The sequence below is a fragment of the Parus major genome, chromosome 9 (assembly GCF_001522545.3).
Source record: "Parus major isolate Abel chromosome 9, Parus_major1.1, whole genome shotgun sequence".
Taxonomy (NCBI): Eukaryota; Metazoa; Chordata; class Aves; order Passeriformes; family Paridae; genus Parus; species Parus major.
The window spans coordinates 20,393,678-20,411,731 of record NC_031778.1 but is presented as its reverse complement, the minus strand read 5'-3'; the positions used below and the strand labels follow the sequence as shown (position 1 = coordinate 20,411,731).

Sequence of the window (18,054 nt, the reverse complement as noted above, 5' to 3'; positions counted from 1 at the left end):
GGCTAGTGAACCCCAGCCTCAGGCTGCTGCCTTGGGGAGCCCCAGGCTGCCAAACCGTCTCTTTGGACTAATCCCACAATCTCTTCCTGCAATCCTAATCAAGGAAACGCCTCCATTGTTTTTCCTCACCAGTCTCTGAAGAACTGGCCCGTGTCCAGGTGTTAGGGAAGCAGTGACAGAAGGGGTGGAATTCCCCTGCCCCACCTGGAGCAAAAAGGGAGAGCTCCTGCCCCCCAGACCTAGTGGAGGCACCGAAGTTTAACCCAGATGATCTTCAACCCTTGTTGGCTTGGTTGCTTTTTAAACTCTCCTCTCCCCAGGCTCGATGCCCTTTTTCCCACCCAGTACAGATCCCCTGGTTCCTGAGACAGCCCTTCAGCAAAGGATGAAGTATTAATGGGAAATTCACCTTCTGCTTTAAGTTGTTATTCATCTGATAAATAAATGACTTCAGATTTCATTGTGGGTCTTGGCACAGATTAGCTTTTAATGATTCCTGTGCCCTGATCGATTGGGGAGTGGAAAGATAGCTGGTTTTGCTCCCAGCTCCAGCTTTGGGAACGGAGTTTGGACAAGGCGATGTGCTTGGATGTTTGCAACAACAGTGTGGTGACTGCTGTCAGCTGGGACAAAGAGGTGCTGAGCTAACCCTGCTGCCCTTAACCGACTGCAGCTTAGCAAACAAGACTGTTGAGGAAGTTTTAGGAGGAAGAGCACCCAGCTGTCTTGGCTCTGCTGCATTAACATGCAAACAGCAAACTGATTTTTACAGCTCAGGAGATACTGGTCTGGGCAGAGAGAGGTGACACGATAAAAATAAATGCTACTCAAGCTAAAGTTGCATTTCAAAGTGACACTAAAGAGTAAGTTGCAATTGGGATTTGCATTTTGGAATGAAGGCCCAAAGAGATTGCATGAGTGAGGCTGATGAAGTAAATGTATGGATGTGCCTCAAGGTGACAGCTCAGCAGACCTGTTTAGATCTTGCTTAAACTCAGACACTCCTTTGGAAACTCAGGTGGGAAGATCACCAGCTCAAGAGGCCAAGATGATGGAAGTTAAGAAAATAAAAGGCCTCAGCCCAAATTAATTTAGCCTGACTCAAAGGACCATTATAAATCTAAAGCCAGCCTATTATCCTTAAAGAAATGGTTCAAGGTTTGTACTATGGCAATTTATATGTATTTGTGTGTGTATGTATACATATGCACAAGTATAATTTATAGCAAGTAGTTTCTGAGAGTGTGCTTAAGAATATACATTGGCTCAGGCTGAAAGCTACTTTTTCACCAGCTTCACCGTGTCCCTCATGGTCAGACATGCAATTCCATAGGCCTTTCTCACATTTGTAGCCCTGTCTTTGATTTTTCATAATTCTGCTGTGAGTTGTCCAACACCCAATTCAATCTGTGTCCAAAGAGACTCTTTGCATCCCAAATGTCCTCTCTGTAGGCCACCACTCTGGGGCTGAACATGAAATACAAATGTACAATATCTGATCTCTGATTAAGCACCTGGTATTTCAGCAGATCACACAGGACCTGAACTGCACAGTTGGTTCTTTGTGCTCAAATCCAGGCTTAGGCTGTGCCTCCAGGGCATTGCTGTGACTGTGAAATGACAAGTGGCATCTTCCCTCTCCTGACTGTCCACACAGACCACCAAAAACAGGACTTACAATGGTATGGTATTTGGACAGGCTGGGAGGCTCTGCTGCACTTGTGCAGGGGAACCAGAGATGAAAAATAGGAATGCAAAAGGAAATTGGGAGTTTTGGAGGGGTTTCTGTGCAGGTTTATTTTTTTGGTTTTTTTGGGTTTTTTTCAGGGATTTTTGGAGACCCAGCACTGGGTGCAGGCTCTGACCCCTCATGCTGAGCCTCCAGCTGCACGGGGAGATGAGGAGGCATGTCTGACTCCTCAGAACAGGATTTCTTGGGGAGGAAAAAACCCTTTATGAATAGATACAGCCACACTAAATGTGCACTACTGCTGCTTTGCTGAGCTGTTCTGGCTTTGCAGTGCTCCATAACCCACAGCACATTAGTGGCAGGGGATGCAATGGCTGCTGATGCAGCATGGAGCACATGCACGTGGCTGGGTGTGAGAAACAGCCAAGATAACTCATCTGATAGCTAAAATAACTCAAACCCCAGCTGCTGCTGCTGTGCCACTCAACCCTGGCTCCCACAGCCCGCAGAGCAGAGCAGAGCAGCAGGGCTGCTTTGCCAGTGGGGTTCTTGGAAAGGTCATCTCCTGCCAGCATCAGGAGCAGGGTGTACAAGGGCTGTAAAAGTTGCCTTTTCCTTACAATGAGTTGCCTTATGCACCATTAAAAGAGCAGAGATGCCACAGCACGAGGGCAGAAATAGCCCCACTTCCTCAGGTATCACCCTGCACCATTTCCAGGGCACTCCCAGCTCTCTGTAGGTTTTTGGAGATGCTGTTTATGTCTCCTTGCAGCCCCCACTGACACAGACAGATGCAGGCAGCCCTGACAATGCAGCTCTCCATGAGCACACCCCATGCCCTGGGCACAGAGAAGCAGATTTCCCCTGGCTGCACTCCTCGCCCTTCTGGCTCTGCAGACATGCTCGGGCAGCTACAGCGAGCCCGGGTCACTGCACACACCCCAGCCTGTCCCAGGGTCTGAACTAAGGGCCAGATCACCTGAAAAACACCCTCACAGCCTGCCAAGGCCTGCGTGATTCATGCCGAGGAACCACAGAATGTTTGGGTTGGAAGGGACAATAGAGCTTGTCCCGTTCCACCTTCCACTGCATCGGCTTTCTCAAAGCCTTGTGCAACGAGGCCTTGGACACTTCCAGGGATGGGGTATCCCTGGGATGGAATGGCTATGAGGTGCTTGTTTGTTTGGGGTTTTTTTTTTTGGTTTTTTTTTTTGCAAGAACTCTGAGTAATTCCCCCTTGGCATGACTCTCCTGCCTTGTCTGTGCATGAATTCACGAGTCACGGCTGGGCTGCCCCAACAGTTCTGGTGCAGTTCCCAGAATAACACCTCCTGTTTGACAGTGTGGCTTCAGAAATTCCTGCAGCAGACCTTGCTTTAAACGCTCCCTCTGCTGGCTGCACTGCAAATGATTTGTCTTTTACCTAAAACCCTCAGACCGGAATTAGATTATTGTGAAATTACTAATTCCCTTTATTCCTTCACCACGCCCTGAATCCCACCCCTCGGGGGCACTGAGTGTCCTGCACCCATCCTGACACTGGCACAGCGTTTGTGGCAGAGGGACTTTTCTATAACACCAATTATTATCGCTGATTTAATATCTCTTAATATCACATTTATTCTCTCCTTTAACAAATTTTGCCTCTCTTATACGCCTAGACTGCCACATGATGGGAAGTGTTGTGGTTTGAGATTCTGCTTCAGAAATAAATAGCTGTTGTAATGGAAGTATTTAGTGTTCTCTACATTTTATAAAATCAGAAAAGGTTATTTAAAATATTGTTTCTGTAAAAACAGCTTTAAAGGAGCCATTGCAGGATTTCTTTTTGGTTTTATTTTGACTGTGTTCCTGCTGAATAGCTGATAAACCCTTTAAAATGCTGTAGAAAATAATTTGGAAAAAATATTAGATTTACCTTAGGGGTGAATTTAGTCTCATATTAATGATGTGCTGCTATCTATTTAGATGACATTTATAAAATAAGTAAATGCCATTGGATTAGTGCCAGAAGAACTGGAAGTAAGAGCAAGGAGAAAACATGTGTCTCCCCTGAGGATAAACAAAATAAAACATGGCCCAGCTCCAAAGAGTTTTCTACGTGTGAGGCAAGGGGTAGAACAAGGCGGGGTGCAGAATTTTGGGATCCAGCTGTGTCAGGCACATCTGGATCAGGCACAGCCCCATGGGGCACTGCCTGCTGCTCCAGCTGCAGGTGGGAAATGTGGCACAGGGAGAGCAGCTCCAGCCCCAGCCAGGCACGGGATGTGGCTGAGGAAGACACTGCCTTGCCTTGCCAAGCCCTGCACAGTCAGATGTTTTATGACATGAGAAAACATCTCTGGAAAAAAATGTTCTGTGTGATCCAGACTGGTTTTAATGCATTCAATTTCATGCATTCAATTTCATGCAAGTAGGAATATGACTTTTGCTGGCTTAAAAAATAGGGTTGTAAGTCCTTTGAAGCATTTTTTCCCCACCACGTTTCTTCAGCAGGAGAAAAGCTTTGTATTCTGTGAAAGGCACAGGAGCCTGCTGGACAAAATGGGAAACCACATCTCAAAAACAATGCAGAACAGAAGTCTCCTGCTTTGAAAACAATCAAAAATCAGATTGGAAATGCTCAGAAATACAAAACCAGTGGTCTTGGGAAAAATAAAATAAGTCACAGGTATATTTCACTTTATTTGTTTATTCTTCATTTTGATAGCACATCTCAAATCACACTTGGTAATGAGATCTTACAAATCTTTCCCCTGCTCTGGGACAAAGCAAAAACCAGTCATGCATAAGGTACTGAATGCATTCACATCAAGTCTGTTGTATGTTGGGCTTTTGAACATCATAAATATGAGAACATTAAACCAGCTGGTTTTAGATTTATTTTTTTTAACAATATCACTCTTAGAGATCATAGCAGCTTAAAAGGTTTAACTCAAGTTTACCTGCTTACAGTATTTTTATTTTTAAAAGTTTCTTGTAAAGTTTGGTAAGAGACTAAAAATATAGAGGCCCAAATACTACAAAATAATGTTTTAAAGATGAAGTATTTCTATCTAGTTTGTAGGGCTTAAAACTCACAATGGCCTTTCTGCTTTGACTGGGAACGCAGTTCTGGCATTACTTACATGAAGGTTAGAAAACACAACTTATCTGTGATTTTTATGCGTCATGAAACCTCTTTAAAGAGGTCTGGGCTTTCAGAAATGTTGAACACCCATCCTTTAAGAGGTCCTCAGCTAGGGAGACAAAATCTCCACTTATTCCTGCAAGCATTAGCCAAAACACTAGAGACCCGCTAACATACTTCTCAGGTCTATGAAGCAGGATAAAAGTGACTACAGGTTCTGTTGTACTCATTGATTTTGCTGTATTTTTTTTTAAAGCTTTCATCTGAATGCTTCAATAGCCATCAGGAACAAGAGATTTTTGCAATAGAAGGATAGAGTCTAATTGCAGAAGAAAAGCTACCTACAAAAGGTACCTAGCCAAAATCATGACAAGAAAAAAAACTTACTGAACATCTTCTCTGAAAAGACTCTACCATGCACAGGTGGAATATTGCTACAAACACTTGCTCTGATCCTACATCGTGCAAGTGCCCTAAACTGCTTTGTGAAATAACCTTTGTGAAAAGGGATGAAGGTGCAAGATGTGCCTGAGGACACACTTGGAGAAGTAGGAAAATGCAGGAACAAATCCAGGTGTTGTAACACGGATTAATCTTAATCCCTTGCTATCAGGCATCTGTGTTCTGTAACCCTGAGTCAGTTCCTAGGAGTTTGCAGCAACACAGCAGGAAACAACCCTAAACTTTCAAAATGGGAAATGGGGACTGTGTGCAAAGGAGAACAAAGCACAGGAGGAGGAAAGCTGGGTTGGGACTAACACTCACTTGAAGGTTTACACTGAATTTGATCAGTGTCTTGTGCGGCTGTGAACTAAAGGTCTTTTTACAGCTGGAACTCAGACCTCTTTTTTTCCATGTTGTAGGATCCCTCAGGTATCTCTGCAGCTATCAGGTATTAAACCACATGGCTGCAAGATCAAAGCAGTCCAGATGCTTTGACAGAAGTAGTTAATACTGTACATCACATCCACGTGGTGCTGTGATCTTTCTCAGCTATCACCAGGCTGCTGGCAGCTTCGTAAACACATCCACTCCAGTTATAAACTTACTACCATCTCTTGTGCCAAGACTTTAATGTGCTTCAGTGCATGAAGGAAATTTACAACCAACTCCATGAATATATATATGTGTATATATTCCAGCTCTCCCTTTCATTTCAGTTAAAAAAACCAAAAAAACAGCAGCAATTATATTTTAGGTTCATAACAGATATTTATAACTTAGCTATAAACAAATGCTGACCTAAAGCTTTGCAGAAAGCTCTCAGGAAAACGTCATTATTATAAGATCTATAGGAATATTAACTATTTTCTTCCAGTACTACAGTTATACTATGACATACAATCATAGTATAGCCACATATTATACTAATGACAGTGAGTAGATATAAATGATATCTTTTCTGATATGGGTTTATTCTTTAGGAAAAGAATAGGAAAGCAGGAAATTCAGGAAGAAGCCTTTTGTTGTAACTCAGTATAGTGATTTTTTTTTTATTTTTTTTTACTATCTTAGTCATAGTCTAAAGTCAGGTAAATGTAGCTGTCTCCATATAAAGAGAAAGGACTCTGGAGCAGATTAGTAACTTGTCTTTTGAATGGATGTAACTTCTCTTGCTGTCTGCTTAAAACAATCTATGAAGCTGTGTTTTACGGGGAAAAGGAGGAAAGGGTTTAAATCCAGATAAAAAGTTTGAATTCCTCTGCAGTGCTAATTGGGTTTCTTGATCAAAATTTATTCTGATTGAGATTGTCACTTGGTTGCTCTAATTCCACCAAGTCTTTGTAAATGCTAAATGGAAGAATCTGGGCCACTGTTGAAAAAGCTTTGCCTTGTGATCTTCGTGTGAACTGTGCTGGGAATGAATTTTGGCCTGCATGACTGAGCTGACATCCAGCCCTTGTCTCGTTAATGGTTTCTCTTAATACACACGACCACGTTAACAACCTGGTGTTTCCATGAAGCAGTGATTCAGCAAAGCCATTCTCCTATTTAATTTAAATCCCAGTGAAAGGGGACTGCTCTGTGTATGTTTTAAATGTCAGAAGGCAGTTTGATCAGTACCTGATGGGGTTTTTTGAAGAACTTTCATAAGGAAATTTCATATAAGGAATGCTTTAATGAAATTGCCTTTCTCATGATCTCCAAGGCCAAGGGCTAAGAAGCCTCACCTTAGGGTTCCTGACAGGAACCAGGACAGAGGGGAACAAACTGCTCAGCAGGACATGAGCCCAGCAGCATCCCTGACATGGGACAGGCTGTTCTGAGCCAGCTGCTGGAGAAGGATGGAAAGTCAAAAGCCATGGGAGTTGCAGAGCTCCTGCAGTCACATTCATATCTGTGTGCTTCACCCATGCCTGAGAATTCAGCTTCACAGCTCCTTTGTGAGGTAGGACATTCCTTCCTCCCTTGCAGAAGTGGGGTGTAAGGAGATGACACTTTTCTCCTGGGGACTCACAGGGTCTGTGGTAAAGCTGAGGATGAATTTCATCTCCTACTCTCTCCTTTGTGCCTCTGGGCTTTTGACACCACCTTCATTTCTGCAAGCTGTGAGCAGGCTGGACAACAGATAGTCACAAAGTGGTTTCACTCCTCTGTCCTGCCCATCCAAACTTTACAGACTGGCTCAAACTGCACAGATTTGCTGCCCAATAGCGAGATCACCTTGCTTGGAGCAGTCTACAAGACTGAGACAAAGTTCAGCTGCAAAGCTCAGAATTAAATATTGTACAGAATTAAATATCTGTACAGATTGGAACCCACCTCTATTCACTTGCTTTCCTCCTTTCATGAAGCAGGAAATACAGTAAAAACTACAAACACAAAGAAAAGTCAACAAACAAAAACTTCTATTAATTACAAACATTAGTGCAAACCACACAGCAGACTATTTGTAGTAAGGTCAGTATTTTCTCTAAGGAGGTCATACAGCTAAGGTTTTCAACATAGGTGAAGTTACATTCTTTAGCCAAATAAGTAGTCAGCTTTGAAGGTCACACAGGAAAGCTGGACTCTCCTGCTACACCTGATATTTGATCTTACCTATTTGTGTTCATGCTATCATACTTTTTATTGAAAATATATTTAGTCCTGTACCTTCTTAAAATATAAATAATTAAAAGGCGGTAAAGACCAAATTCCAAAGCTGAATTACAGGTTTGGCTAAGAGACTCATCGAGCATCATTTTAACTGTCTAGAAGAGCTTTTGTAAAAAATATCTTAAAAATTTTAAATGAGCTGTTTGTCTGTGGCAAAAAGCCAACACCTAAATCTGTGCTTGTCATTCAAATGCATGGCCCTGCTGCCCAAGGTGAGTGTTCTCGCTGTGACATCAGATGCTCAACTCTGCTGTAAACTAGCTCACATTTTTACATATTCAGAAGTAGATGTAGGTGGTTAGGATTTATCCCACAGCACCTGAAAGCCAGGGCCTTTGTACCTAATTAAGAGTCAAAGCTCAAAAGTTGCAGCCAGGTAAGAATCCTGCAGGAGTCCTGATCTCCCTGCTCAATACGTGTTTATGTTTGGCAATATCATCTGGGAGAAAGTGGAAAAAAAATTGCTTTGAAAAAAATACTTCTAAAAATTCTTTACTGGGCAAGGCAAATGGAGCTAGAAAATGCTGCAGTTAGTGGTCTGTACCCCCAGCAGCTGCACTGAACAGCGAAGTCAGAATTGGGAAAAGTGCACTTTTTTTGATTGTTTGCTCTTTTTGCCAGCACAGACACCGGAGCCACACGCCCTCCCTTCAGAGGTTCTCATCCAGCCACTTGATGTAGCTGTTCCTGGTCTGCACGCCGGCGGAGAAATCCGTGGGCCACACGGTGAAGATCATGCAGCCGTGGAAGCAGTCATGGAAGTGGTCGAGGGTGACGGGCACGCCGGCGCGCTCCAGGCGCGAGGCGTACATGGCGCCGTCGTCGCGCAGCACGTCGTTCTCGCAGGTCAGCACGTAGGTGCGCGGCTGCCGCGCCAGCGTGGCGTCGTCCGCCAGCAGCGGCACCGCCCGCACGTCCAGCAGTGCCGGCAGCCGCTCCACGATGGCCGCGCTGCCCGTGGTCTGCACCACCGGCTTGTAGTTCTTCTTGAAGGACGGAGGCAGCAGCGACGTCCAGTTGAGGCGCGCGCGGAAGGAGAGCGCCCGGCCGACGTTGAGGGCTGTGTGGTTGTTGATCAGCAGCTCGTGAGCCAAGTCGTAGTTGCCGTTGATGTAATCGATCCAGTAGTTGATCATGACGTAGCGAGGCAGCACGGGCATGTTCATGTTCTGCTGGTAGGAAGGGGTGTTGAAGTCAAACGCCTGGAGGACTGGATAAATCAAGGCCTGCAGTTTCGGTCTGACGGTCAAATCCTCGTCTTTGCTAAGCTGTGCGAAAAACGCAGGACAGAATGAAGATTATAAAGAAGATAAACACGTATCAATGTGGGACTGCAGAAAAGCAAACATTCATTTGACAGTTTTAGAGTGAACTCTGCTCTTATACAGGTAATGTGGCCGTTTTGTCCGAAGTATCAGCAGTCTGATCTTTTTCTCCTCTCGTAAGGTGGCCGTTCCCAACAGAAATCAGTTACCTAAGCTTATTGAAGGGAGTATGAACAAAAAAACATGTGAAGTGGCATTTCTCTAACACAGTGCCCAGTTGAACAAGTGGCAACAGAAGGATTTCCTGAATCAAAGGAGCTACTCTTGCTTTTAAGAGCTTTTAATGGATTTTTCTTCCATTAATTGATCTAATTAGTTTGTTTTCAGCCAATGCAGATTGCTGGCATCCACAATTTCTTCTAGCAAAGACTCACCTGGTATAGAAGCATCTCCCTCTGTCTGACTCAACCTGCATTTGATCTGAGTCCATCAGTTTGGTGCCCCCGACTGCCTTACTGGAAGAGTCAGCAAACTTTGTTCCATCCTACGAGATGCACAGTGCCCTATCGTGTCTCATCTTGTTTAAAAAGAATTATGCATCAGGAAATTGAATTTCCCAAAACGTGCTACTATCATGTTTATCAGTCCTCAGTACTGAAGCTTTTATTGTAACTGCCTCTTATTAATTATTCCACCCTAATTCAATATTGCGAGGGTGTCATGATAATTAGTTGTCTGGACATGGTATCTGCTTTCTTATCACTAATGGTTAAAGAAACAGGAATAAGTTAGTAATAATAATATTTCATTCAACCATGAAAAATATTACTTGCCTCGGGTTTCCTTTAAACTCTTTACTAGATCAAATTCAGATTACATTTAAACTGCAGATACACAAAAGAAATTTCTTTAAAATTGCAAAATGCTACAGAAAGACAATTCAAGAGGAATTAAGCTCCATTTACTGTGTATTTTGTCCTTCATTTGTATTTGAAAGAAATAAAAGTGTATTTCCAGAGACAACTATCTAAAAATGGGCAACCACATTAAGAAATTATGCCTACTTGGAAAAAATAAGGAGTTCACCAGAAAAATAGGTAAAAAAAAAGTCATTTAGCTCCTTACTCTTGAACTCCACTCCACAACAACTTGTGAATGTAACAACACATTACAACCTATGTGATTCATATAGTGACTGAGTCACTTTACAGAAGAAACATGAGCAGATTCTGGCTTTCTACCATTCTGTTTTTAGGGGTGGCACATTGTGATGGTGCAGCACAAAGAACCTGCCAGCCTCTCCGGGCTGCACTGCTGTAGTGCAATACAGAACACTCAGTGGATGATACCTGCTGGCACACAGCAGCTGCCAGATTCCCTCCTGCACTGTCCCCAGAGATTGCAATTCGACTGGGGTCCACTGAATACTCAGCTAAGACATCAGGCTGCAGGAAATGCTTTGTTGCACGAAGAGCATCGTGGTACTGCTCGGGGAAGCACACCTCAGGCACCAGCCTGTATCTGCAAAAGAAAAGGGATGAGAAACAATTCTTACCTCTGCTTTATTGTACTGATGTTATTGTACCTCTCCTTTAGCATTTACAGGTGATATCTGATAACCCTTACTGGAAATCAGTATTTCATTAGGATAAATAGTACAGAAAAAGTAGGAGGTGTGTAATACATATGTAAGACTTAATCTTATCATTATCGTTCTAATTTGGAAAAATTAAAATGAACCTACTAGATATGAATTATACCAAGACAGTGTAAAATTGTGCAGCACTTTCCTAGGATTACCCAATGGAGGATTTCATCATGCATTATGAAAATCAGTAGTTAAAACACCCATGACAAGGGAGTCAGGCCACTCTGCCTGGTTTTGATCCAAAGTCCCACCTTAAGAAGTAGGAGGGAGATTAAATCATACACGCCCAACACGTTCCTGTTTGGCTGAGCCAAACACCTAAGCACTTCAGCTTCCCAAATTTTTAGTGATGTCAGGAGAGAATAAACCCTGCTATCCCTCTGTGCCATGAAATGAACAATAACCAGGAAATTAAGTAATGCAAATTTCCTCCAGTGCAAAGGATACACTAATTCCTTTCCTTTATCAAGTAGAGGAGCAGAAATAAACCCATTGGGCAGGTGGGGGATGGAGGCACAAAGAGAGCAAACAGTCTGCCAGGAAGAGCCAGCAGCTGAATCCCAGACATGAGGCTTTCTCAGCTTCTAAATAACGGTGCAGGAGAAATCTGTTTGTATTTTCTGAATAATTTGACATCCAAGAATTGTTACTGGGCCTCATGGTACAAAGCAAAGTTTTCAGCATTTCAAACTACAGATTTTAGACTTTCTCAGTAGAGCCTAGTGAACCAAAATTCAGCTCTCTGACTCAAAACATCTTTAGACTGTAAGCTAAAGAAGTTTCATATGCAGGATAAATTTTAAACTTAAGATTACAACTTTCAAACTCCAATCATGACCTGCTGTCAGAAAGCAATCTATATTTTGTATATATAGGAATCTGAGAGTGTCCTTTGGGAGCTCCTTGCAAAACTGCCTAACAGTAAACTGTGTATAGATTGTGAAAGTGAGATGTGCAATTAGACCAATGAGACTTGACTAATTGAATACAAACACCTTGATTGAAGGATATAATGATTAAGAAGAAGAAGTAATAGGAAGTCAGAACAATAGGCAGAATGATACCAGCATAAATCAGAAAAGGAATAATAAGGAACTTTTCAATATTGTGATTGCTGCTTGTCTGGAATAACCAACAGCTGCTTTTGTAGTTTTCCTTGTTTCTAATAATGAAAACCAAAGCAGTAAAAAAAAAAAACCAAAAACCAAACCCCCCGACCCTTTAAAGTACACTACAATAAGCATTAAATGAGTAACATCAACTCCATGTAATTAAGTTGCAATTAGATCCCAAAGCTTGGTATGTAATGAACTGCAGGTGGGAAAACTGAGTAATTTTATCAAGTGGTTGGGTTTGCAGAAGAAAATATTGAAGTTGATAATAAAGATGGGAACAGTACCAATCAAGTTGGAGTCGTCTAGATAATGTATTTAGCTAGTCAAGAGGTTTGTTTGCCTTGTAATTGTTCAACATGTTAAAAAAGCAGCCCCACTTCTCTGTTGTCTGGCAGTCTTCTGCTCTTGATGGAAGCACAAGGCTTAAAAGAGAGGACTGGAACAGTGGGACATTGTGAGAGCAGCAGGGCTAGACCCCACAGTGTATTCTAAAGTAATCAGAAACCCAAATGAATTTCTGATAACATTCTGATTGGTTGTAATTTTAAAAGGATAAAGGTATCAGACTGGTATAGAAAATGACTGTCCAAGTTAAAGCCTTAGAGAGAAGCTACTAGTGAAGGAGAAGGTAAAAGAATGATGTTACATATTTCTAATACCTTAAAACTACTTGATCAATTTTAGATTACTCACTCAATGGAGACAACAACAGCGTTCAGAGATTCAGCCATGATTCTGCAGAGATTGTTGTAAAGGCTTGTTCCTGGAAGGGAAGGACACGGTGTTAGGGACATGTGAGTCAATAGTCACAAAACTGTCCAAAAGCCTCAGAAAACATACAGCCATCACAGATACAAGCAAAGTAAATGAGATCAGCCTGCATCTGATCAAGTGCCAAATCCCTGGTTCAGCAGAAGGAACATACCTCATGCCTTCAGAATCCTGCAGTCTAATGCCTCCTTCCTCATCTGTTTCTTGGTGACTTCAGACATGTCATTTCACCCACCTATCACAATTTTCTCAGCTGGCCAAAATCTAAGGCACCCAGTGGTTTGGGGGCATTAAGATCCAGGGAGAGTGCTGTATGAGTCACTGCCTGTGGTTCATTTTATTATAGCATGCATTGCTTTGATTCAAATGAGTTGCCCTATTAATGTCAGCTCAGCTACTCATTTAAGGGAGGATTAATCACAGCTATCCTATTTATCAGAGGACTGATTATCTTTAATTTTGTTCCTTTCCAGTTACTTAATTGTTGGTTCCCAGTTCTATAAAATACACTAGGACACTAAACATTTTCTAAAGCACCCAATCTTAGAAGTTAACATTTAGGTGTAGCAATTGTGTCATTAACTTGTGCACCCTGGACTCAGGGATACATCTGACAACACCAAGCCATAATCATCCTGACAAACTGCAGCAATTTAATATAAACTTTTGCACAAGAGTCATATGCAAACTATTACAGAACAAATGATGCAGGCAGGAGGTTAACAAATATCCCTTAGGTAATTCTAAGAAAACCATCTCAAAGCACAATTCCTCTGTAGGAAGAGGAGTAAAATATTTAACTGCTACAGGACAAAGAGATTGGAATTTCCAAAGGCATGTGAAGACCAAATTTTAAAGTTATTTAGGAACCTAAATCTCACTCAAATCATGGTTTAAATGACTTGTATATGCAGAGTCCAAATGCAATCAATACAGTCCATGTTTTGTATCATTTTGTAAAAATCTACTGCTGTTCTTTTTCTGTAGAGGAAGATGTAGAATGCATTAGGGCTGTATGGACTTCAGGATGTCATGGGAACAATGGGGAAGGAAAAGGGAGAAGACTTCTCAGATCTGGATCTCAGAGCAGCCACAGGAACCACATGCCCTTTCTCTGCCAAGGCTGTTTTCCTCCTGTACAATGTGGAAGGAATCAGTGGTTACCTTATCACTGCCTATAGCTGCACCTCACTTCCTCTGATCATGTTTGTGCTTTCCAAATTAATGGAGTAAACAGCATTAAATTTCAAGGTAATTATGCTAGTGGTGGTTGTAGTCCCTAAGGAGCAACCCATAGAGGAACCAACCTCTACCTGTTTCCTTCACACTCCTCCTGTCTGTGCTCAGCAGGGTGCATTCCCAGGCAGGTGCTACTCAAGAACCAAACATTAGCAAGGTTGTTGCATGCCATGTAGATCAGCTCAGTCTTCTGCTAATTATCCTCTGAAAATGGGGTAAACCCATGTAATTTCTTTATATATAGCCACTGGAACCTGATCACCAAGGACTGACTTTTGCACATTACCTCAGAAAGTGGGGGACTGGCCCAAGCAGCCGACCCAGGCATCAAAGAAATTGAGTCAATAAGCTGTTTTTCCCTCTCAGGATGTAACAAAATTAACCTTTTAGTCCTTTAACAGCTCACATGCAGATAAGATATGCACTTCTGATGTGTTTTAATGGTATTTCTCTCCCTCTCTCCTTAGACTTGATCCACCAGAGCGGAGCCAGTCACTACTGAATTCAGGTACATCTTAGCAAAACTGCCATTCCTGGCAGGAAAAAGAGCTTTTAGCTTTTCCTGCTAGGAGAAAAGCAGACTGGAATCCCATTTAATTACTGACAGACACCTACTTGCACTAGCCAAGGCCCAGCCCCCTCCGTGGATGTAAACAACGCTGCGCTTGAGGCTTTCATCTCCCTTCGCAGGAGGTTCAAACACTCTCACTTCCACGCCATCAAAAACAGCATCCGTGATTTTAATGTCTTCAGAGGAGACAGACTTCAGCTTGTCAAAGGTGCAGATCAAATAATTCAGGACTATCAAGTGATGGCTGAGTCTCAGATAGTGAATCAGGTGACACTAGTGGGGGGAAAAGAAGAAGAAAAGAAATTTCTGTTACTTCAGAGCATATCATACACTACCACATTGATGTGTAATACAACTGCCTTCAAAGGGCAGGTCCTACATGACTCTTACAGTATTCACTGGAAAATTAAATTTTATCAGGAGCCTCTAACGTTTTTAAAGCTGTGTTATAAAAAATCGCTGCTTGTAGAAGATTTTCTGTGGAAAAATAAAATTAAACTGTGAGCGCCTCATGGATCACAACCATGAACGAATCCTCTGGAAGACACCTCGGAAGGGGACAAACCTCTTGTTCCACTAGGGGACTTATGAAGCTCCTCAGACTGGTGCCAGCAGAGGGCAATACTACACAGGCAACGTTTTTTGGTGGAAAAGTATCAAAAATGCAGATTATCTCTCCTGTTCCACTGCAAAGCATAAGCCTTTCTATTTCCAAATTAAGAAAAGTTCCCAAGGACTGCAAAGAAATTTGGAAACAGGAATAGTCTTAAAAGGAATATAATGGTGTTTTTTGGCTTATCCTGTGTTTACCTGCTGAATTGGGAAGGATCTGAAACACTAGTCAAGAACAACAGTAGGTTGATGACACTTTTCCAACCCCAGAGACTCAAGAGACTCAAGACACTTTTTTGTGTGATTTAAACACTATGAAATTGAAGAATGATGATTCTTCTGTCACCTTATGGTAGAAGGAGACAGATTTTATCCCCTTTAGCTATCCAGGACTTTTATTTTCATGTTTATTTTAAAAATTCTGCCCTGACTCAATTAGAAGCCTGCTTCTCTTAGCAAACACTGCTGGGATTCAAGGCACTCCTCCACTTGCAATGGTCATGACCTGCTCCCCACACATGACCTGCTCACTATTTGTAGTGCATACCTGTTCCCATGCCCTGCACGGTGCACCATGGGTGGCAAAAGGGCAGCCAAAGCAGCACAGGGACTACAGTGTCCAGACTGACCATTTAAAAGAAAAAGTAGTGGAGGTCTTTCCCCTTTAAGCTCAGAAACTGAATGACCAGCAAAGCCTTTTGTACAACTTTCTCAGTCAAGGCAATGGCGTTGGGAAGTAAAATCAACACATAAACTTAACATATACCTGTAGGAACATTACCACTAGGAAAGCTGTCAGCTGGGACCTTTTATCTCCAAATACTTGGAACAAGAGGTGTCCTGTTGTATAGGGCTTTTCTACACATGCTCACTTTGCAGTGTGAATTCTGCCAGTCCCATTAGTGCAGTGCAACCTGCTACAAAGAATTCAGGATACTGACACAGAGTGAGCAGACTCACCCAAGTACTGGTCTAACCACATTCACCTGCTAAAGAACAGATAGTTCCCAGTTTAATCTCTACAAAATCTGCACACCGCCCCCTCCAGAATAAAAGCAAGCTTTGAAGCACTCAGCAGCCTCTCTTCCAAAGAAGATCTTACAGCCACAATCTCTTACATGTAATTTTTCTCACTGTCCTAATTGGTTTGAAAGTTAAAAAAAAAAAAATATTTGCTTTCATCCAGGTTCTGTACAGAAAAGGCCCTGCACAGCTCCCACTGCAGACTGCTGTAGAAAAAAGTTTGATCTTTAAATAAACCCCAAAATTTACACCAAACACAGTGGGTTATGTGACCTGGGAGAGGAATCCACTTTCAAAACAAGAATTTTAAAAAAATTACTTTATTTTCTTGCCTTGTGGTAACATCACCCTGCTGAGATGGTTTGGTAGGAATCCAAAATTTAAAATGCTTGCTGCTTTTTGGATGGGATATAATTTCTTCATACTGCAAGTCTTCTCTCTGGGAGAAGAAACACAAAATACCCACGCGGCAGGAAGAAATGCTGATTTCACAAGGCTGTTTGTATCTCCGAGTCTCAGCCCGTGGTTTTCTCCCACCATTACTTAAAATTCCCACAGGAAACCCCAGGACCAGTTTGGAATCTGAAGAGCAATGCATCTATTAATAATCTGGCACACAAATGATTGGGCTGCCACCGATGTAACCACATAAAGGTCTGCTCCTCTCTGTGCCCTGTGGAAGTTCCCAGGGGAGGTAAGCACTGGGAAGCAGTTTTAGAAAGCCTGCTGAAGAAAATAATGTTTTTGTAGATTTTATTTAGCCTGTGCTGCAATAGACATCTCATTTTTGTTTTCTCCCACTTTAGTTTGCAATCTTTGTAGACAAGATTACCACATGTTCCGTGGAATCAGGAATGTTTTGTTTTCAAGGCTAGTTAGTGGTGTTTACCAAGAAATGTTTTGCCCTGTTCTTCAAACCACAGAGCACCCTGGCCATCTGCAGCCTACCATGCTCTTTCATGTCTATCCCTCCTGTAATAGGCCACTCTTTCCAAGAATCCAAGTGCTTTCTACATCAGGGCACAAATGCAACAGCCCTAATTATTTATCAGACGTGAGCAGGTTTTTTGCCAAGCATTTATCAGATAGATTCCTTGTTAGTCAATCTGCCTGATCAGCTTATTGGCTTGTTATTTACAAGGCATCAGGATTGCACTTTTTGCTGGCAAAGAGCCGGTCCTGTCCAAAGTTCTCACAAATAAATTTTTTCTTTTCCTCTCTCTAAATGTTAAAATATATATATCTATATTTATCTTAGCAGTCTGTACCAATACTCCTGGCAGAAGATGTGGTTGGCCAACTCTCCTCTAGGAGTGCCTTGCCACTCAAAGGACAGCCCTGCCCATCCTGATGCCTGTTCTTCCCTGGCACCTTTCTTGTGGTGTCCCTGGAAGCCCCAGAGCATGATCTTGCTGCAAAACCCAGCAAACCCAAGCAGACAAACCCAGCAGAGCCAAAGAAACACTGAACTTCAGCCATGTCACCACCTTACTGATACCCCAAGGCAGAAAAAAGGGGGCAGGGGAAAGGATGGGACCAGCCCTTTTGGCAGCAGCTGGATTGCCTTAAATCTGGGATAAAACTGGAACTGCTCATCTCCTGTGAGCAATAATGGGTTTGATCTTTGCTGGTAGCTGAGATTTTTACCTCACTTCCAGTTACAACCTGCAGGGCTGCTGTAGGCTATCAAATGTGAACAATATATTTGGGAATTATGTGTGTGTGTGGCTGTGGTGAGAAGAGGAGGAGAAGGAGAAGAAGAAAGAAGGAGAAAGGAAGAGAAAGGAGAAAGAGAGGGAGAAGGAGAAGGAGGAGAAGGAGAAGGAGAAGGAGAAGGAGAAGGAGAAGGAGAAGGAGAAGGAGAAGGAGAAGGAGAAGGAGAAGGAGAAGG

General features: G+C 42.5%; 1 protein-coding gene across 1 annotated transcript in view; it reads right to left on the bottom strand.

Annotated features, from left to right (window-relative positions):
* Window positions 1-4,355: 4,355 nt before the first annotated feature.
* NCEH1 (neutral cholesterol ester hydrolase 1) overlaps window positions 4,356-18,054 on the bottom strand; it is an 18,996-nt gene continuing 5,297 nt past the window's right edge. The window contains exons 2-5 of the mRNA XM_015638065.2: window positions 14,573-14,801; window positions 12,641-12,710; window positions 10,534-10,705; window positions 4,356-9,187 (exon numbers count right to left, since the gene is read on the bottom strand). Of these exons, the coding sequence (XP_015493551.1) occupies window positions 8,570-9,187; window positions 10,534-10,705; window positions 12,641-12,710; window positions 14,573-14,801 (1,089 nt within the window). The 3' untranslated portion in view covers window positions 4,356-8,569. The remainder of the gene's footprint in view (window positions 9,188-10,533; window positions 10,706-12,640; window positions 12,711-14,572; window positions 14,802-18,054) is intronic.